A 13,463-nucleotide genomic window follows, 5' to 3' on the forward strand; every position below is an offset into this window, starting at 1 on the left:
TATATGCCATGCACTTATTCTAAAATAGTTAATAAACAAGCTTTAATGGTGTTTTTTTATGTTTTTTTTTGTTTTGTTTTGTTTGTTTAATGTAGTAGATATGTTTTCTAAAAGTATTCTCCTACAAATGTAAAAATAACTGTATACCGAATACTGCCTTTTAAAAATGTAACTTAACTGAATACAGATGCTTACTTTCTATATTCTGAATACATACTCCCAATATTTGTATTCAGTTACATCCCAACTCTGACTACATAGTATGTCAAAATAGTACACCAGCCATAGTGGTGTGTAATAGGTTATTTCTCTGCCAGACCTTATTCAACTCATTATTTAATTATCAGCTTTATTAGGTGTAATAAATGAGGGAGAACACTAAACCAGACTCCAGGATCAGTGTTTGACACTACTAGTCTATGTTTTATTTCTCCACTAAAGGGATTTTTATGTACTAAGCCAACTGCTGAAATAATAACATTTACTATTTTTACAGACTCCTGAATAACATATTTAATCATTTCTATCATTCTGCCTCAAGGTGGTATTATTCTGCTTATTCAAAAACCTCTGACATATCTGTCTTTTGCTGCTCAGTTTAAGCTACAGTAAACTATATGGAAAAACAATATGTTTGAAATATTTCTAATGTATTTTAGAACATATGTAAATATTTGACATTAGCCCAATAAATGTCACCAAATTAGCTGCATAAATATTCTGAATTTAAATGTATTTTGCAAAATACATATTCTAAAAAAGTGAAGATTGTACTGTTTTGTTGGCTGAATGTGTGAAATGTTTCCTATGCAGTTTTGCTGCTAAATCTCACTTTTTCCACAATTGTTAAGTTAATAGAGGTTCTCTTTTATTTGGGTACCTTTTCTTTGTCTTTACTTTAAGTATTTAAACGTCTCTGTATATCCCATCCAGAATAGTTTTGTTTTCAATGAATATGTGAATTAATTGCTGTCTCAGGTATATCTCATGTGAATAGCCTTTATGACAGCATAACAGGACAATCTAACAGACCAAGAGGCAAAATCATGAAATCTTAAAAATTCAAGTCTAACCTTTAATATAAAATTATGAAAATAAGTTAACTTAGGCTCTATAAGACACAAACCTAAATATGATATTTTCTGCATTTTAGTGCACAATGTCTATTTATTTACTTTTGAGATATTGGGGAAAAAAAAATTAAATCTGCCACAACCATTGCGCATTATTGTATTATCCAATGCATATATTAGTATAGGCCCTCATTACAGTGTTTGCTTAAATGTAATCTGCATTAATTAAATTATCACAGACTATCCAGATTATTTGTCTAGTTTCTGCTCCAGAAACTATACTAATCTCCACTAATAACTGGAGACAGGCTCAGGGGAGCACTGTTCTTCCACCTTGAGTTCTCAAAACAATGTATTTGGACACTAAAGTGTCCAATAAATGACCAATCTATACACAGCTTTAACAAAACTGTAATGCAAGAGGAAACAGTTTTCCTTTTTCATCACTCTGAGGTGCAGTTTTAACATATGGGACATTGGGATTTGATTTATAAGAAATAAACTACCTCAATGCAACACTTGTAATGCAATGTAAATCTGGTGTTTTTATTATGTTCAGTTTTTCATTAGCAAGGAAACTCGCCACTTGTGTCTTTGTTTGATAAAAATATATGTACAAAACAGCTTCAATTCAATCAAACAGCCTTGGATAACCGGGTTCAAACAGAAGCTCCCCGGAGGTTGTATAGTGAGAGCTCAGGATGGTGGTCCTTCAACAAAACAAAATTTTAAAAGTCATATCCAGGAAGGACGCAGCACTGCAACATTTTGTAATTGTTCCCTGCTGCAAGACACCTAATTCGCTTTGAGAACTGACTGTAGAGTTGTGCCTGTGGAGGGAACATACTAAATTGTGCAATGCTTTCTCCACCCAAGACTTACACGTGCTTTGCAGCAAAGCTGTTGTGAAAGATGTGCTAGGGGTCAGTTTGAATTTCAGACAGTGTGCTATGATCCCACAGGCTCTGAATGTGATGGAAGTAAACAGGCAGTGAGGAAGTCCAATGGTCAGTGCTAACAGTCCCTTTGTCCCTTGCAGCGTCCCAGGGTCATCTTCTTCTGCGGATGTTGGCCTCTGCTGTAAAAAGGAACCAGAATAAACAGTGAGTGATATACTAAACATCAAATCCTGAACAAGTTCACTACAATGCATGGCTCATTTCATTTCAATTTTTGGTGTGTGTGTGGCAACACCCACATCACTGAGAGTCATGTCTTACTGGTGTAATCCTGCGGCAGCATGGGCTTTGAGATGACCTGCCTCAGCGCCACTAGCCACTCGTTCTGGTCCCGCTCCTCCTCACACATGAAGACGAACTGACGGTCGGGCGTCTCCATCAACACACCGCACTTCCATTTGTTCCCTCTGGTTCCCTTAGGCACACACTTGCTAACTGAGTACCCATGATTCTCTGTTCCAATGAAAATGACCCCAAGCTCCACAGCATCCTTGACAAAGATAGGTGACATTTCAAAATTTAAGTTAATTCAATTTGATTTGAAGTCCCAGGGAACCCCAGTGTTTTCTTTTTAATTAGGCTGTTCTTGTGGGCAAACAATATACAATGAACAAAATTCATTCATAATGTTCCAGTGCCCAATAAATGACCAATGTATTTCTTCAAAATTCTCCTTCTGATGTAAACTAATCTTGGGTAGTGCTTACTTAAGCATTACGCTCACCAATCACAAGGCTGATGTAGCTTGTAGCCCACACAGCTTTAACAAAACTGTTCCACCAAGCTTGATCTGTTCAAAATTATCAATAGCTACCAAAAGCTAAAGACCAAGCGAAAGCTTACCTAGTTTCAGAGCGGGGTCGCCGAGTGCTGAGGTTCATAGTGCATAAGAGTCACTCTGCTGACTCAAAAACTGAGTTCCAAACCTCCTCTTGCATTAACATGAGCACAAAAACTGTGGAGCTTGATGGCATGGCCAAGCAGCTGCATGCAAGCCTTACATCACCAAGTCCAATGCTAAGCGTCGGATGGCGCAGAGTAAAGCACACTGCCACTGGACTCTGGAGCAGTGGAAACGTTCTGTGGAGTGATGAAACACGCTTCTCTATCTGGCAGTCTGATGAACGAGTCTGGGTTTGGTGAATGCCAGGGGAACGTTACCTACCTGACTGCACTGTGCCAACTGTAAAGTTTGGTGGAGGAGGGATAATGCTATGGGGTGGTTTTTCAGGGGTTGGGCTTGGACCCTTAGTTCCAGTAAAAGAAATCTTAATGCTTCAGCAGACCAAGACATTTTGCACAATTGTACGCTTCCGACTTTGTGGGGGAAGTTTGGGGAAGTCCCTTTTCTATTCCAGCATTAATGTGCCCCAGTGTACAAGTAAGGTCCAAAAAAGCACGGCTGGGTGAGTTTGGTGTGGAAGAACTTGACTGGCTTGCACAGAGCCCTGACTTTAACCCCATCAAACATCTTTGGGATGAACTAGAACAGAGATTGTGGCCCTCTTGTACAACACCAGTGTCTGACCTCACAAACGCTCTTCTGCATGAGTGGGCGAAAAAGTCCCACAGACACACTCCAAAATCTTGTAGAAAGCTTCTCAGAAGAGTGGAAGCTGCAAAGGGGGGACCAACTCCAAATTAATGCCTATGGATTTAGAATAGGACGTCATAAAAGCTCCTGTAGGTGTAATGTGTAAGTGTCCCAATACTTTTGTCCCTACAGTGTATTTGTGTACCTTCCCTGGATGCACATCCTGCAGTAATGTAAATAGAAACCTAAATTCTTTAACATGTTGCCACATAAAAGCTAGAGAATGGTCCTGTACTGCATCCAGAAACCCTGAAAGTTACTGATTTTCCTAACAATCCTCCTCCTCTCCTCTGTGACCTGGAAATCGATTTTGTGATGCCATCTTACTTGCTGCCCAAATACCGGAGGAGACATAAGAAGCTGCTTAAAACACCTGCTGAAGCAGCTTCCAGTGGAGGATGAATGAGTGTATGCTGCCTAGGAAGTCTTTTACAGATTTAAAGTGACATCAGTGCATGCTCACCCAGAGAGACAGACAAACATGGAGCAATCCAACTACACTTTCAATTCTGTGTTGTGTTTGTTTATATATTCTATTTGTTGTGTATTTTGTGTAAAAATCAAATGAAAAACAGAGTAGAAGATCAAACAAATGTAGATTAGGTGGGTCTGTTGTGTAACAGATACTGGACACAGGAGTATTAAGGGTGTGCCTTCAAGCAAACTTTGTGATAGGCTCAGTTCATTAATGGTCGAAATCAGATTTAATGACACTGAAAGGAATCAGCTGTCCCATTTCCCCTTCGTTCCTCCTGCTCCTTTCCTCTCCTCGATTCCTCTGTGTTCTTCAGGGGTAGGAAAAGAGCAGTACAAATGAAGAGGGGGGGGACTGGAGCAGTAGCAAAGGTTTCTGAACACAGCCATGGACACAAAAGTGATAGTCTACAACACGACCTGTAGAACTTGTTTCACTTGTTTCTCCCCACTTCATTAATGCATTCATTCTGCGTCAGTGAAATAGCAGAAAAAGCACTGTGAAATGGTACACTGCAGATAAGCATACAGACACTGATTTCTTTACAGTGGTGGGGATAGAAAACAGGGGTCGTAATACCTACATTGTGAGTAGTGAACCTACTTATGTCTTCTGAATTTTATATGTAATGTTGTTAATGATAAAATGTTATAAAACTGCAAAAAATACATTTTCTTTGGGGACTATTTTGCCTTACAATGCCCTGCATGTACCTTTCCACCACGAATGAATAAAAAATATGTTTTATCTCAAAACTGTCATAAAACAATGCATCAGGCAGTGTAGTCATCAATATTTAATGCAATATTTTTCTGTGAGGTAACTTTTACTTGTTTTTTTTTTTACTACCTTTATAAACAAGATTCTGTACAACTGACCATTTCACATCAAAACAACTTTGTTTACATCTTAATGATTTAATTATGCAGAAACTTTAAACAATTAGTGTTTTTTTTTTAGTTTAAGGTTTCCTTTTTTGCGCCAGTATAAAACAAACGTATGTATCTTGGGGTAAGTTTTAAACGTAAATTTACAGTAACCGGAAAATAGGTAGTGCTAATATGGGCCTCACAGGATTCATTCTGTTTAGGATTGAGATTAATGTTCTCCTACCAGCTGTGTTTTAAAATAGAGTAGTTTTCTGTCCATGGCATCCAAGATGAACCACCTCTTCTTAAATGGCTCCCGTTGCTGTTCAGTAAACAGAATGTGTTATTCTCATCCACATAAAAGAAGGCTCTCTTGAAGAACATTTTCAATGTATTTACTAAATATTTCCCATTTTGAACTGAAATACTTATAATTGTGATCTAATATGTTTGCACAGGGTTTTACCAGAAACCCTCTCATTACAGCACATATAAGTGAGCCACCTACCAAAGGGCCAGTCTTCTCCATGTAACCTTCTTTGAGGTAGCTTCTGGTTATCCATGGCAACAACTTACAAAAGATAAAGAGAAGATATTTTATAGAGAAACTCAATAAAATCAGACAAGAGCATTACAACAGAAGATACTACATAGAGCACACAAGCTTGAGTAAATAGTCACTGTCAGAACAAACCCTTGTATCTCCAAAAAAGTAACCTTACAGTAGAAGGAAAAAATATACTTAACTTTCAATGTAAGTTAAAGTAACAATACTTAAGTCATATTGGACAGTTTCTATGGGTCTGTTCATCATGAAATTTGCACACAATGCAGGTGACAGCGAGAGTTTTCAAATTATGTGAAAAAAAGAAAAACGCTGACATACACCTTTGTTTCACTTTTCTGCTCCTGCAAAAAAGCAATACACTGTGGAAGAACTAAAGGAGGAATCAGTAAATTACCTCTTCAAATTAAACACTGGTTTATGAATAACAACCAAAATATAATGAAAGAAGAAAAGTTATTCAGTGATTTGAAATATTAAATGACAGAAGAGAGACAGCAGATGCACACCTGATAAGATCCATCTTGAATATTGGCTACTGATAATGTAATGTAATGTAATATCTCACAGACGGTGTATAAAATGCTCACCTCGCTATCAGTTGCTGTAGGGAATGCTGTTTTCAGGTAGACAAAGCGTGTAGCTCTAATAGCATTGAACCAATTCACAATTTCCTGAAGGAACAAAGGGTAAATTCAGTGCTATGACAGATTATTCTTCAATATACACAATGCCTAAGACAGCTGTAATTTGTAGCTATATGTCTATTGCATTATAAAATTAATATTAAAATAATTTGAAACCATAGCAAATTCACAATTCTCATTTCATCTTTTCAAAACACTCTGCGTTGATTTTCAACAGAGCTAGTTACAGACTTCATGGCAAAAGTGATGACTAAAGTGCAATTTTTTAACCCAAAATCATTCGCTCACATATTTTCATATCAAAATCGTTTGCTAAGTTGTCTGTAACCGACATTGCACAATAAGTACAAAGACAAAAGTTAAAACTGTCATGTTTTTCAGAATTTACTTCCTGTTCTGGAACAAAACTGGCAAAAAGCATCATTTGGCTGAAAACAGATCCTTCTGGCAGTTTCATTTAAAAAGTAGGAAGTAGGCTAAGGGTTCTCTTGTTTGCAAAAAGCCTTTGTAACTTAGAAACAAAGAAAACATATAAAGAAAATAAGTAACTGAACATTTGAAAGAAAATATTAAATAAATAAGGAAACAAAACAAAGTCAAAAAGACCAATTCTCACCTGCCCACTTTCATGGTAAACAAAGAGGTTTCGGGTGTGGTCATCCACACAGTAAGTGATCTGTAGTCCGTGAGCATGTCCAATTTTCTGGGGCTGAAAGGTTGCATTTAGGTTTTTTACAGAGATTATTGCCTTTGGTCCTTTAGTTTCCTATAATGTAAAATGACATGTTCTTCAGTTATTTCAGTTACTGACACATCCTTTTGTAATTCATACATCCATTACTGAATTTCAAAATGTCCTAAACAACCTTCGTTTTTTTAGATAGAGAGATTGTATGTATGAGGGCCAATGAAAGGTTTAAAATTGTCACTTGTCCCAATTAAAGTAATATTTAGCTAATAGCACTAATAATGATGACTTGATTAAAATGTGGCATTCTGAAAACTCTACTGCATGTGTGCAAAAAAATGCTTCTCTGTTCAAAAGAATTGCTTAATAAGGCATCTAAATTCCTCACATCCTCCTTGTAATATTTTAGGCTGAAGTCCTGTTCTGATAGAACAAACTTCCTCTTGAGAAACTGTCCGTTGTCCTTCCCTTTCTTCCACAGCACCCCTTCATATATGCCTATAAACAATTAAAACATTCATTAACAAGGAAAAGCAGCACGATATCCAGAATTAGGCCTACTTTAGAAGTTAGTGATACATTTTATCTGTTATTTACAGCTAGAAATTTACTTTTATTGACTCTTTCATTAAGACACTAATACAAAACATTCACAATTCACATGTGCATTATGAGTGTACTGTAGGCATGGGAAATAATGGCAATATTTATTATTATATGCTTTTCTAAGTATTGTCAGTACTCAAAGGAAAGGTCAAACCTCATGGTTTATTATAAATACAGCCAAATTAGGCCTATTTAACTGGATTTAGTGCAGTGCAGTATCTGAAATGCTGAATAAAAATTATTGTATTATATTATAGTTTTATATGGTGGCATTTTTTTAAATTTGGTACTGCTGTTTTGTTGTTGTCTTTTCCAATTTGCCACACTTCAGAAGAAGGATATATTATGATGCACTTTTTGTATCATGAAAACATCTTGAAGCATTGTGATGTCATATTTTTGCCTTACAGCCCACCCCTAGTGTACTGTTTAAACCTATAAACCACAACCACGTGAAAACTGCCATACATCTATTTTCGGGCTGGTTATGTTTAGGACAGACTGTAGTATGTGTTGTACTCTGTGAAAGTCATGTTGGTCTCTACTTGGCCTTTTTATGACCAACCTGTAACAGAGCATTAGTTACATGTTTTTTTTCGAAAAAAATATCTAAGGAGATAAAGCCTAAAATGCAATGCATCTATACCATCAGTGTCAATTACATTCTAGACAAAACAGCCAAGAAGTACAAGTTATTCATTTTTCAACATTAGAAAAAAGGCAGAGAACAGAAAATTTACAGAAGCCTCAACTAGTAAATATGATATCAAATGTAATGTGTCCACCCTTTACCTTTATTACAGCTTTCATTCTATTCAGGAGACTAGCTTCAATTTGTTTAAGGAAATCTGCAGGGATATTTTCCCACACCTTTAAAGTTCAGTCTTAGAAGTTGGTTGCATTTTCTAATTCTCACAATCCAAGTAATCTCAATTACAAATTTAGATTCATCAGTCCATAGACCTTTACTCCACTTCTTAAATGTCCAGTTTCAGTGTTCTCTTGCAAACTTTCTTATTTTTTGTCTATTTTCTTTTCTCAGTAACAGATTCTTGATAGTTACACATCCTTTCAGATCCAAAGCTTTGAGTTGTCTTCTCACTTCTCACAATGGAAAGATGGACAGAAACTTTTGTGGATTTTCTCAGATCTGAATCGAAAGTGAAGCTTGATTTAATATCTCTCAGAAATTAAAACTTTAAGTACTGTTTATCTGATGGTGGCAGCTTTGGTGCTCTACCAGGTTTTGCAAGGCTGTTAGGAGTCCCACTTTCTCTCTCTCTCTCTCTCTCTCTCTCTATATATATATATATATATATATATGTTTTTAACGCCAGTTTTAGAAACTCTAGTTTTTCACTTCTTTTTCTTTCTCATTCCTTATATTAGATATTAGATAAAAGCTTGCATTAGATATAAGCAAATTATCTCCCTTAGCATTTTAGATGCACGTTTGTAAGGCAACTAAGGTGAGTTTGGGTAGTTGCTTGTGGAAATGTCTCTGTAAAGGGGAACATAATGTTAGTGAGAGCTTTGGGAACAGCTTTTGCTAGGGGGACACAGCTGTGACTGGTAGGTTTTAAGATTGTAACTTAGCAGGTTAATGGATAAGTAGAGTGCAAAAATGAGTGGACAAATTAAATATGGATAGATCTGATATTATATTTGTGTTCAAAATGTTTAAAAAGTCAGAAACACATCATTCAGTAAAGAAATGGAGACTGATATGAATATGTAAAGCATACCAGACAGGCCTCAATAAATCAACTAACTTAGGAAAGAGCTGGGGTTCTCAACCTTTACCACTTCAAGTCCCAATTATTGAATATTTATTTCTCAAATAAATATTGACCTGAACAACAGCGTACAGTTCAGATTGTTCATTTGAGTGCAGTCACAACCAAAATTTTAATCTTAAAAAGTAAAATTAGAAAAGAAAAGAGAATTTTAGTTCTAACTTCTCTATTGTTGCCCAGGAAGTGAGACCCAGTCTAGACTGAGACTTAATTAAGGTTTTAGCAAGACTGAAAATCATGTGTAGTTTATTTTACATGATAAATGTTATAATAATAATACTAAGAATAATAATAAGAAGAACAAGAAGAATAATAAGAAGAAATTACAATTAAAATACAATTAAACATAAATTATTATTAATATTAAAAACCATTTTGATTTTGCAAAAAGTCTTAATTCAACTCATCATTCTAATTTCTGGAAGAAAATGAAAGGTTAAGATATTTCTCTGTTCTTTCTTGATATATTCACTATATAAAATGTGTGTTCATTAATTGTATAGTAAATGAGGAGAGCACAGCAGTGACCTGTTTTCCCTCGTTATCTAATCTTATTTCAAACTTATTGTCTGCATTTTTTTGTTTGTTTCTTTTGTGTTTAAATCCACTGTTGATGTTCGGGCTCTTTTGGTCAGAAATTTTCAGCGCTGTAATATGAAACATGTAACACTCAACACAAAATATTAGCAGAGTAGGCTAACATAAGTTTGCTCGCAAGTAGATGGGTGAAATGTTGATGAACTGTCATGGCAAGTCTTGTGTTAATATTGTTCGCTGAAATTTTATATTTCTTTCTTATTAAAATATTTTCCCCTGATTTTTATGACATAACGCACCATCACTGGCCCTCTAAGAACTACTGACTTAGCTTTGGTATTGGCCTGAGGAACATCAGAGGGTGCTTCATGACCTACTTGTGGTCTGAAGCCCAGTGGTTGAGAAACCCTAGCAAAGAGCATGACTGTAGGCCCAAAATAGGTATATACAACTCACAACTGTTTGTACACAAACTGTTTTACACACATTTGTTTCTGAGATATAATTTCCTGAAAGCTCCTTGTTTACCTGATGTGTAGGCACGTAGCTTATTTTCCTCTGTAAACTCCAGCCTTTCATACTTCGCTCTGATCCACTGTTCCCTCAGTACCCTGTAGTCCATAAAAGAACCATCTCACTCAGAGCACACAAACAAACAATGGAATAAGGTTCTAAACACAGACTAATCTTAGGCCAAAAAAGTCCAAAACTTTTTTGACTGTATCCAGTAAACCTCACCAGTGAGTTTAAGAACTGGAGCCACATTTTATGAGAAGCAGTGTGTGATTGTGTGTACAGTGTGTACTACTGTCCAGTGTCAGTTTTGTGATTTGTAAAGAAACACATAATCACAATATATAACAATATAACTACAAATATCTTCAAAGAGTTAAACTAACTGCCTTTATGCACAGTGTGTAGAGAACTGAAAGGACAAATTAACATATTCAAAGGCCTGACATCCAACACCAAAACCCCCCCTTGGCTGAAACATGAATACATGAGCAGTTCCTCTTATTGTTACCAACAGTAATGCATGGCCTCATCCCCAGCCTAAATCTGTTTGCCACATCAGCAGTCTCCCACTTCCCCACCAACAGATTTGTTTTATTACCAACTACATGGACAAAGGCAATGGCTGGGGAATAATTCCCACTTTAAATGTCTTTAAATGATTCCAGTTTTCAGTCTATGAATTACCTCAAGCCTCTAGGAGGGAGTACTTACTCACAGTCATCTTGCTGTGGACGATAATAGAAGACAGGAACGAATTTCTCATAGAAGTCTTTGGCCACTTTGTTTCCATTGGCTTTCATAAACTTCACATTAAGCAGTTCAGTCATATGGAACACAATAGTATTGAGGTTAATAAGAAAACACAAAACAGTGTTCAAAGATAACTTTTTGTGTCATTTGACATGACTGTGAACATCATGCCCACCAATAAACAACAATCACAACAACAAAACAGGTGAATAAGCCCAAGTATGGCACTTTACAATGACATCAAAATGTGAGACAAATACAAGGCAGGTGAAACAGAATAGCTTAAATAATTCCCATACCTGCACAAGATCATCGTCCCAGAAGTCTAATCGTATGGATTTGATGCGGCTTATGTCGGACAGATTGCGGTGAGTTCCAGAGCAGTTCAGACAAACAAAGATGCCAAGCTTATATGAAGCCCAGTCTGGGTCTGTAGAGCACATGAGCAGCAAGTGAACTACTATCCACCAATTTTTCTAAATGTCTAAATAATACAGTCCTTTAGATGTAAACAGATTCAATTCAGAGTGGTTTAATTTGAAATAGTCATTGTAGAGAAACTTACAGACTCTGATTTCTTTACAGTGGTGGTAAAAGGAACCAGTGGTCATGATGTCTTCACCACAAATATAGCCATTTTATTTACTATCCAAAACCACCAGAGAATCTACATGTGCCTTCAGAGTTTTTATACATAGTGTTAAAGATGGTAAAATGGTGGTAAATCTGGAAAATTTAATAAGTGATTTAATAAGTTTTCTTTGGGAACTAATTTGCCTTGCATTACTTGCCATGAATGGATTAAAATAAATGGATTAATATACATTCTGAGCCAAACCTTTGTTGCAGAACTGTCATGACATTTTATATTTCTTTCTTATTATTAAGTCAAATATTTTTCCCCTGATTTTATGACATAACGTGCCATCACTGGCCCTCTCAGGCAGCATAAATCAAATCATTTCATGTAATAACTATGTGAGGGAGCTTTCAGAGGCATTAAACTCCTCAGACGTCTCGTTCCTATCACCACCACTCGGCAGGTTTCACTAGAACGGAGAATTTCAAATCAAACCATTCTGAATGACTTTGTTTACATGTAACTTTTTAATAATGTAGAATTTTTGAAAAATCGGTGGAGTCCCCCTTTTACGTCGACTATAGCCTCCACTGTTCAAACCAGTGTGGAGGGGCCTGCCGACCAGTGACTGACAGCAAAACAACAGGTTTACAGCATGATTCAGCCTTTGTAACGTTAGCCAGGTGGACACGACTGTTAACACCACGATCACTAATAAACAATTACTTTTATTCACATTGGACTAAACATTTAAAATGGACTCATATGAACATTTAATATGGACACATATTTGAAGTCTACTGTCTGTTGACCACATAGACAGATCTACATTAGCGGTGAAGCCACTGAACAGCAGTGGGCTGAGTGTAGCGGCTAACCGTTCCTCACCTGGAGCTCCACAGTCCGCGCAGCTGCTGTTGTCCGGCTGCTTGGCCAAGTCCAGAAGAGCCTTTTTATTCTTCTCTCGATTTGCCATATGAAAGGTGGTTTCAAAAAAAGGGACAATCAACTTTAACTAAGTTTAATTAAGTTCGGGGCGCGGACGCCCAGACTTTTTAAATGCAGTTTACCATCCTCTGCGCTTGAACGATGCTCCTCGATGTACGTCCGCGAGTGCCCGTTACTCTCCAGCCCACTGACGGTGACACGCCCTCTGCCGTAGGGGCGGTGCATCGGAGTGGGACGCCAGCGAATGGGCGGGTCGCACACGACGTCGTCTGATAAGAAACTGAAACATGCGACACAATAACGTGTAACACATTAACATGAATAAAAGATATTAAAGTGCACACATGAATGAAAGTCTATTTTTCTTCTATTTTTTAAATGAAAGTTTGATGTAACTTTAATACGTAAGTATTAAAAAGTCAGAATATACCATCCGCTCCCCACTCCAAACACATATGGAAACTATGCTGCAAAAACAGCCAGGGAATTCACACACGAATTATTCGCAACCACTGAGGACCACATCCACGAATTCACTTTTTTTCAAGACATGGTGTTGGGATTTACACTTTAAGGAAATATGCAGTATTACCACCTTTATTAGGACAATAGAAGGTGATTTTCTAACAAAGCGTGTTATAAGTCGGCTGTTACGTTACAAATGGATACATAACATTATGTTCACCTATTCAGCATAGCTCCGCCCATTCACGTTTACGTTATAAGGACAGCTTTCTGAATGAGGGCAGTCAGTCAGAACAAAGGTCAATTCTCACTTTTAAAGGCACACTAACAAAAACAGACCGTTTAATTATAAGGGATATAGAGAAGCTGGAAAATAGTCCTGTAAAAATGAGTTA

General features: G+C 36.8%; 1 protein-coding gene across 1 annotated transcript; it reads right to left on the reverse strand.

The window, feature by feature from the left end:
- Positions 1–1,598: 1,598 nt before the first annotated feature.
- adap2 (ArfGAP with dual PH domains 2) lies at positions 1,599–12,780 on the reverse strand. Its single transcript, XM_036566677.1, has 11 exons — positions 12,544–12,780; positions 11,375–11,505; positions 11,037–11,128; positions 10,338–10,420; positions 7,259–7,368; positions 6,799–6,948; positions 6,126–6,209; positions 5,479–5,541; positions 5,215–5,292; positions 2,294–2,522; positions 1,599–2,151 (listed from the first exon to the last, which is right to left on the reverse strand). Exons 1-11 carry the CDS (start codon positions 12,629–12,631, stop codon positions 2,123–2,125), a joined length of 1,137 nt encoding a protein of 378 aa, XP_036422570.1. The 5' UTR covers positions 12,632–12,780; the 3' UTR covers positions 1,599–2,122.
- Between the last annotated feature and the right edge of the window lie 683 nt (positions 12,781–13,463).

The sequence above is a fragment of the Colossoma macropomum genome, unplaced genomic scaffold (genome assembly GCF_904425465.1).
Source record: "Colossoma macropomum unplaced genomic scaffold, Colossoma_macropomum, whole genome shotgun sequence".
In the NCBI taxonomy this organism is placed as follows: Eukaryota; Metazoa; Chordata; class Actinopteri; order Characiformes; family Serrasalmidae; genus Colossoma; species Colossoma macropomum.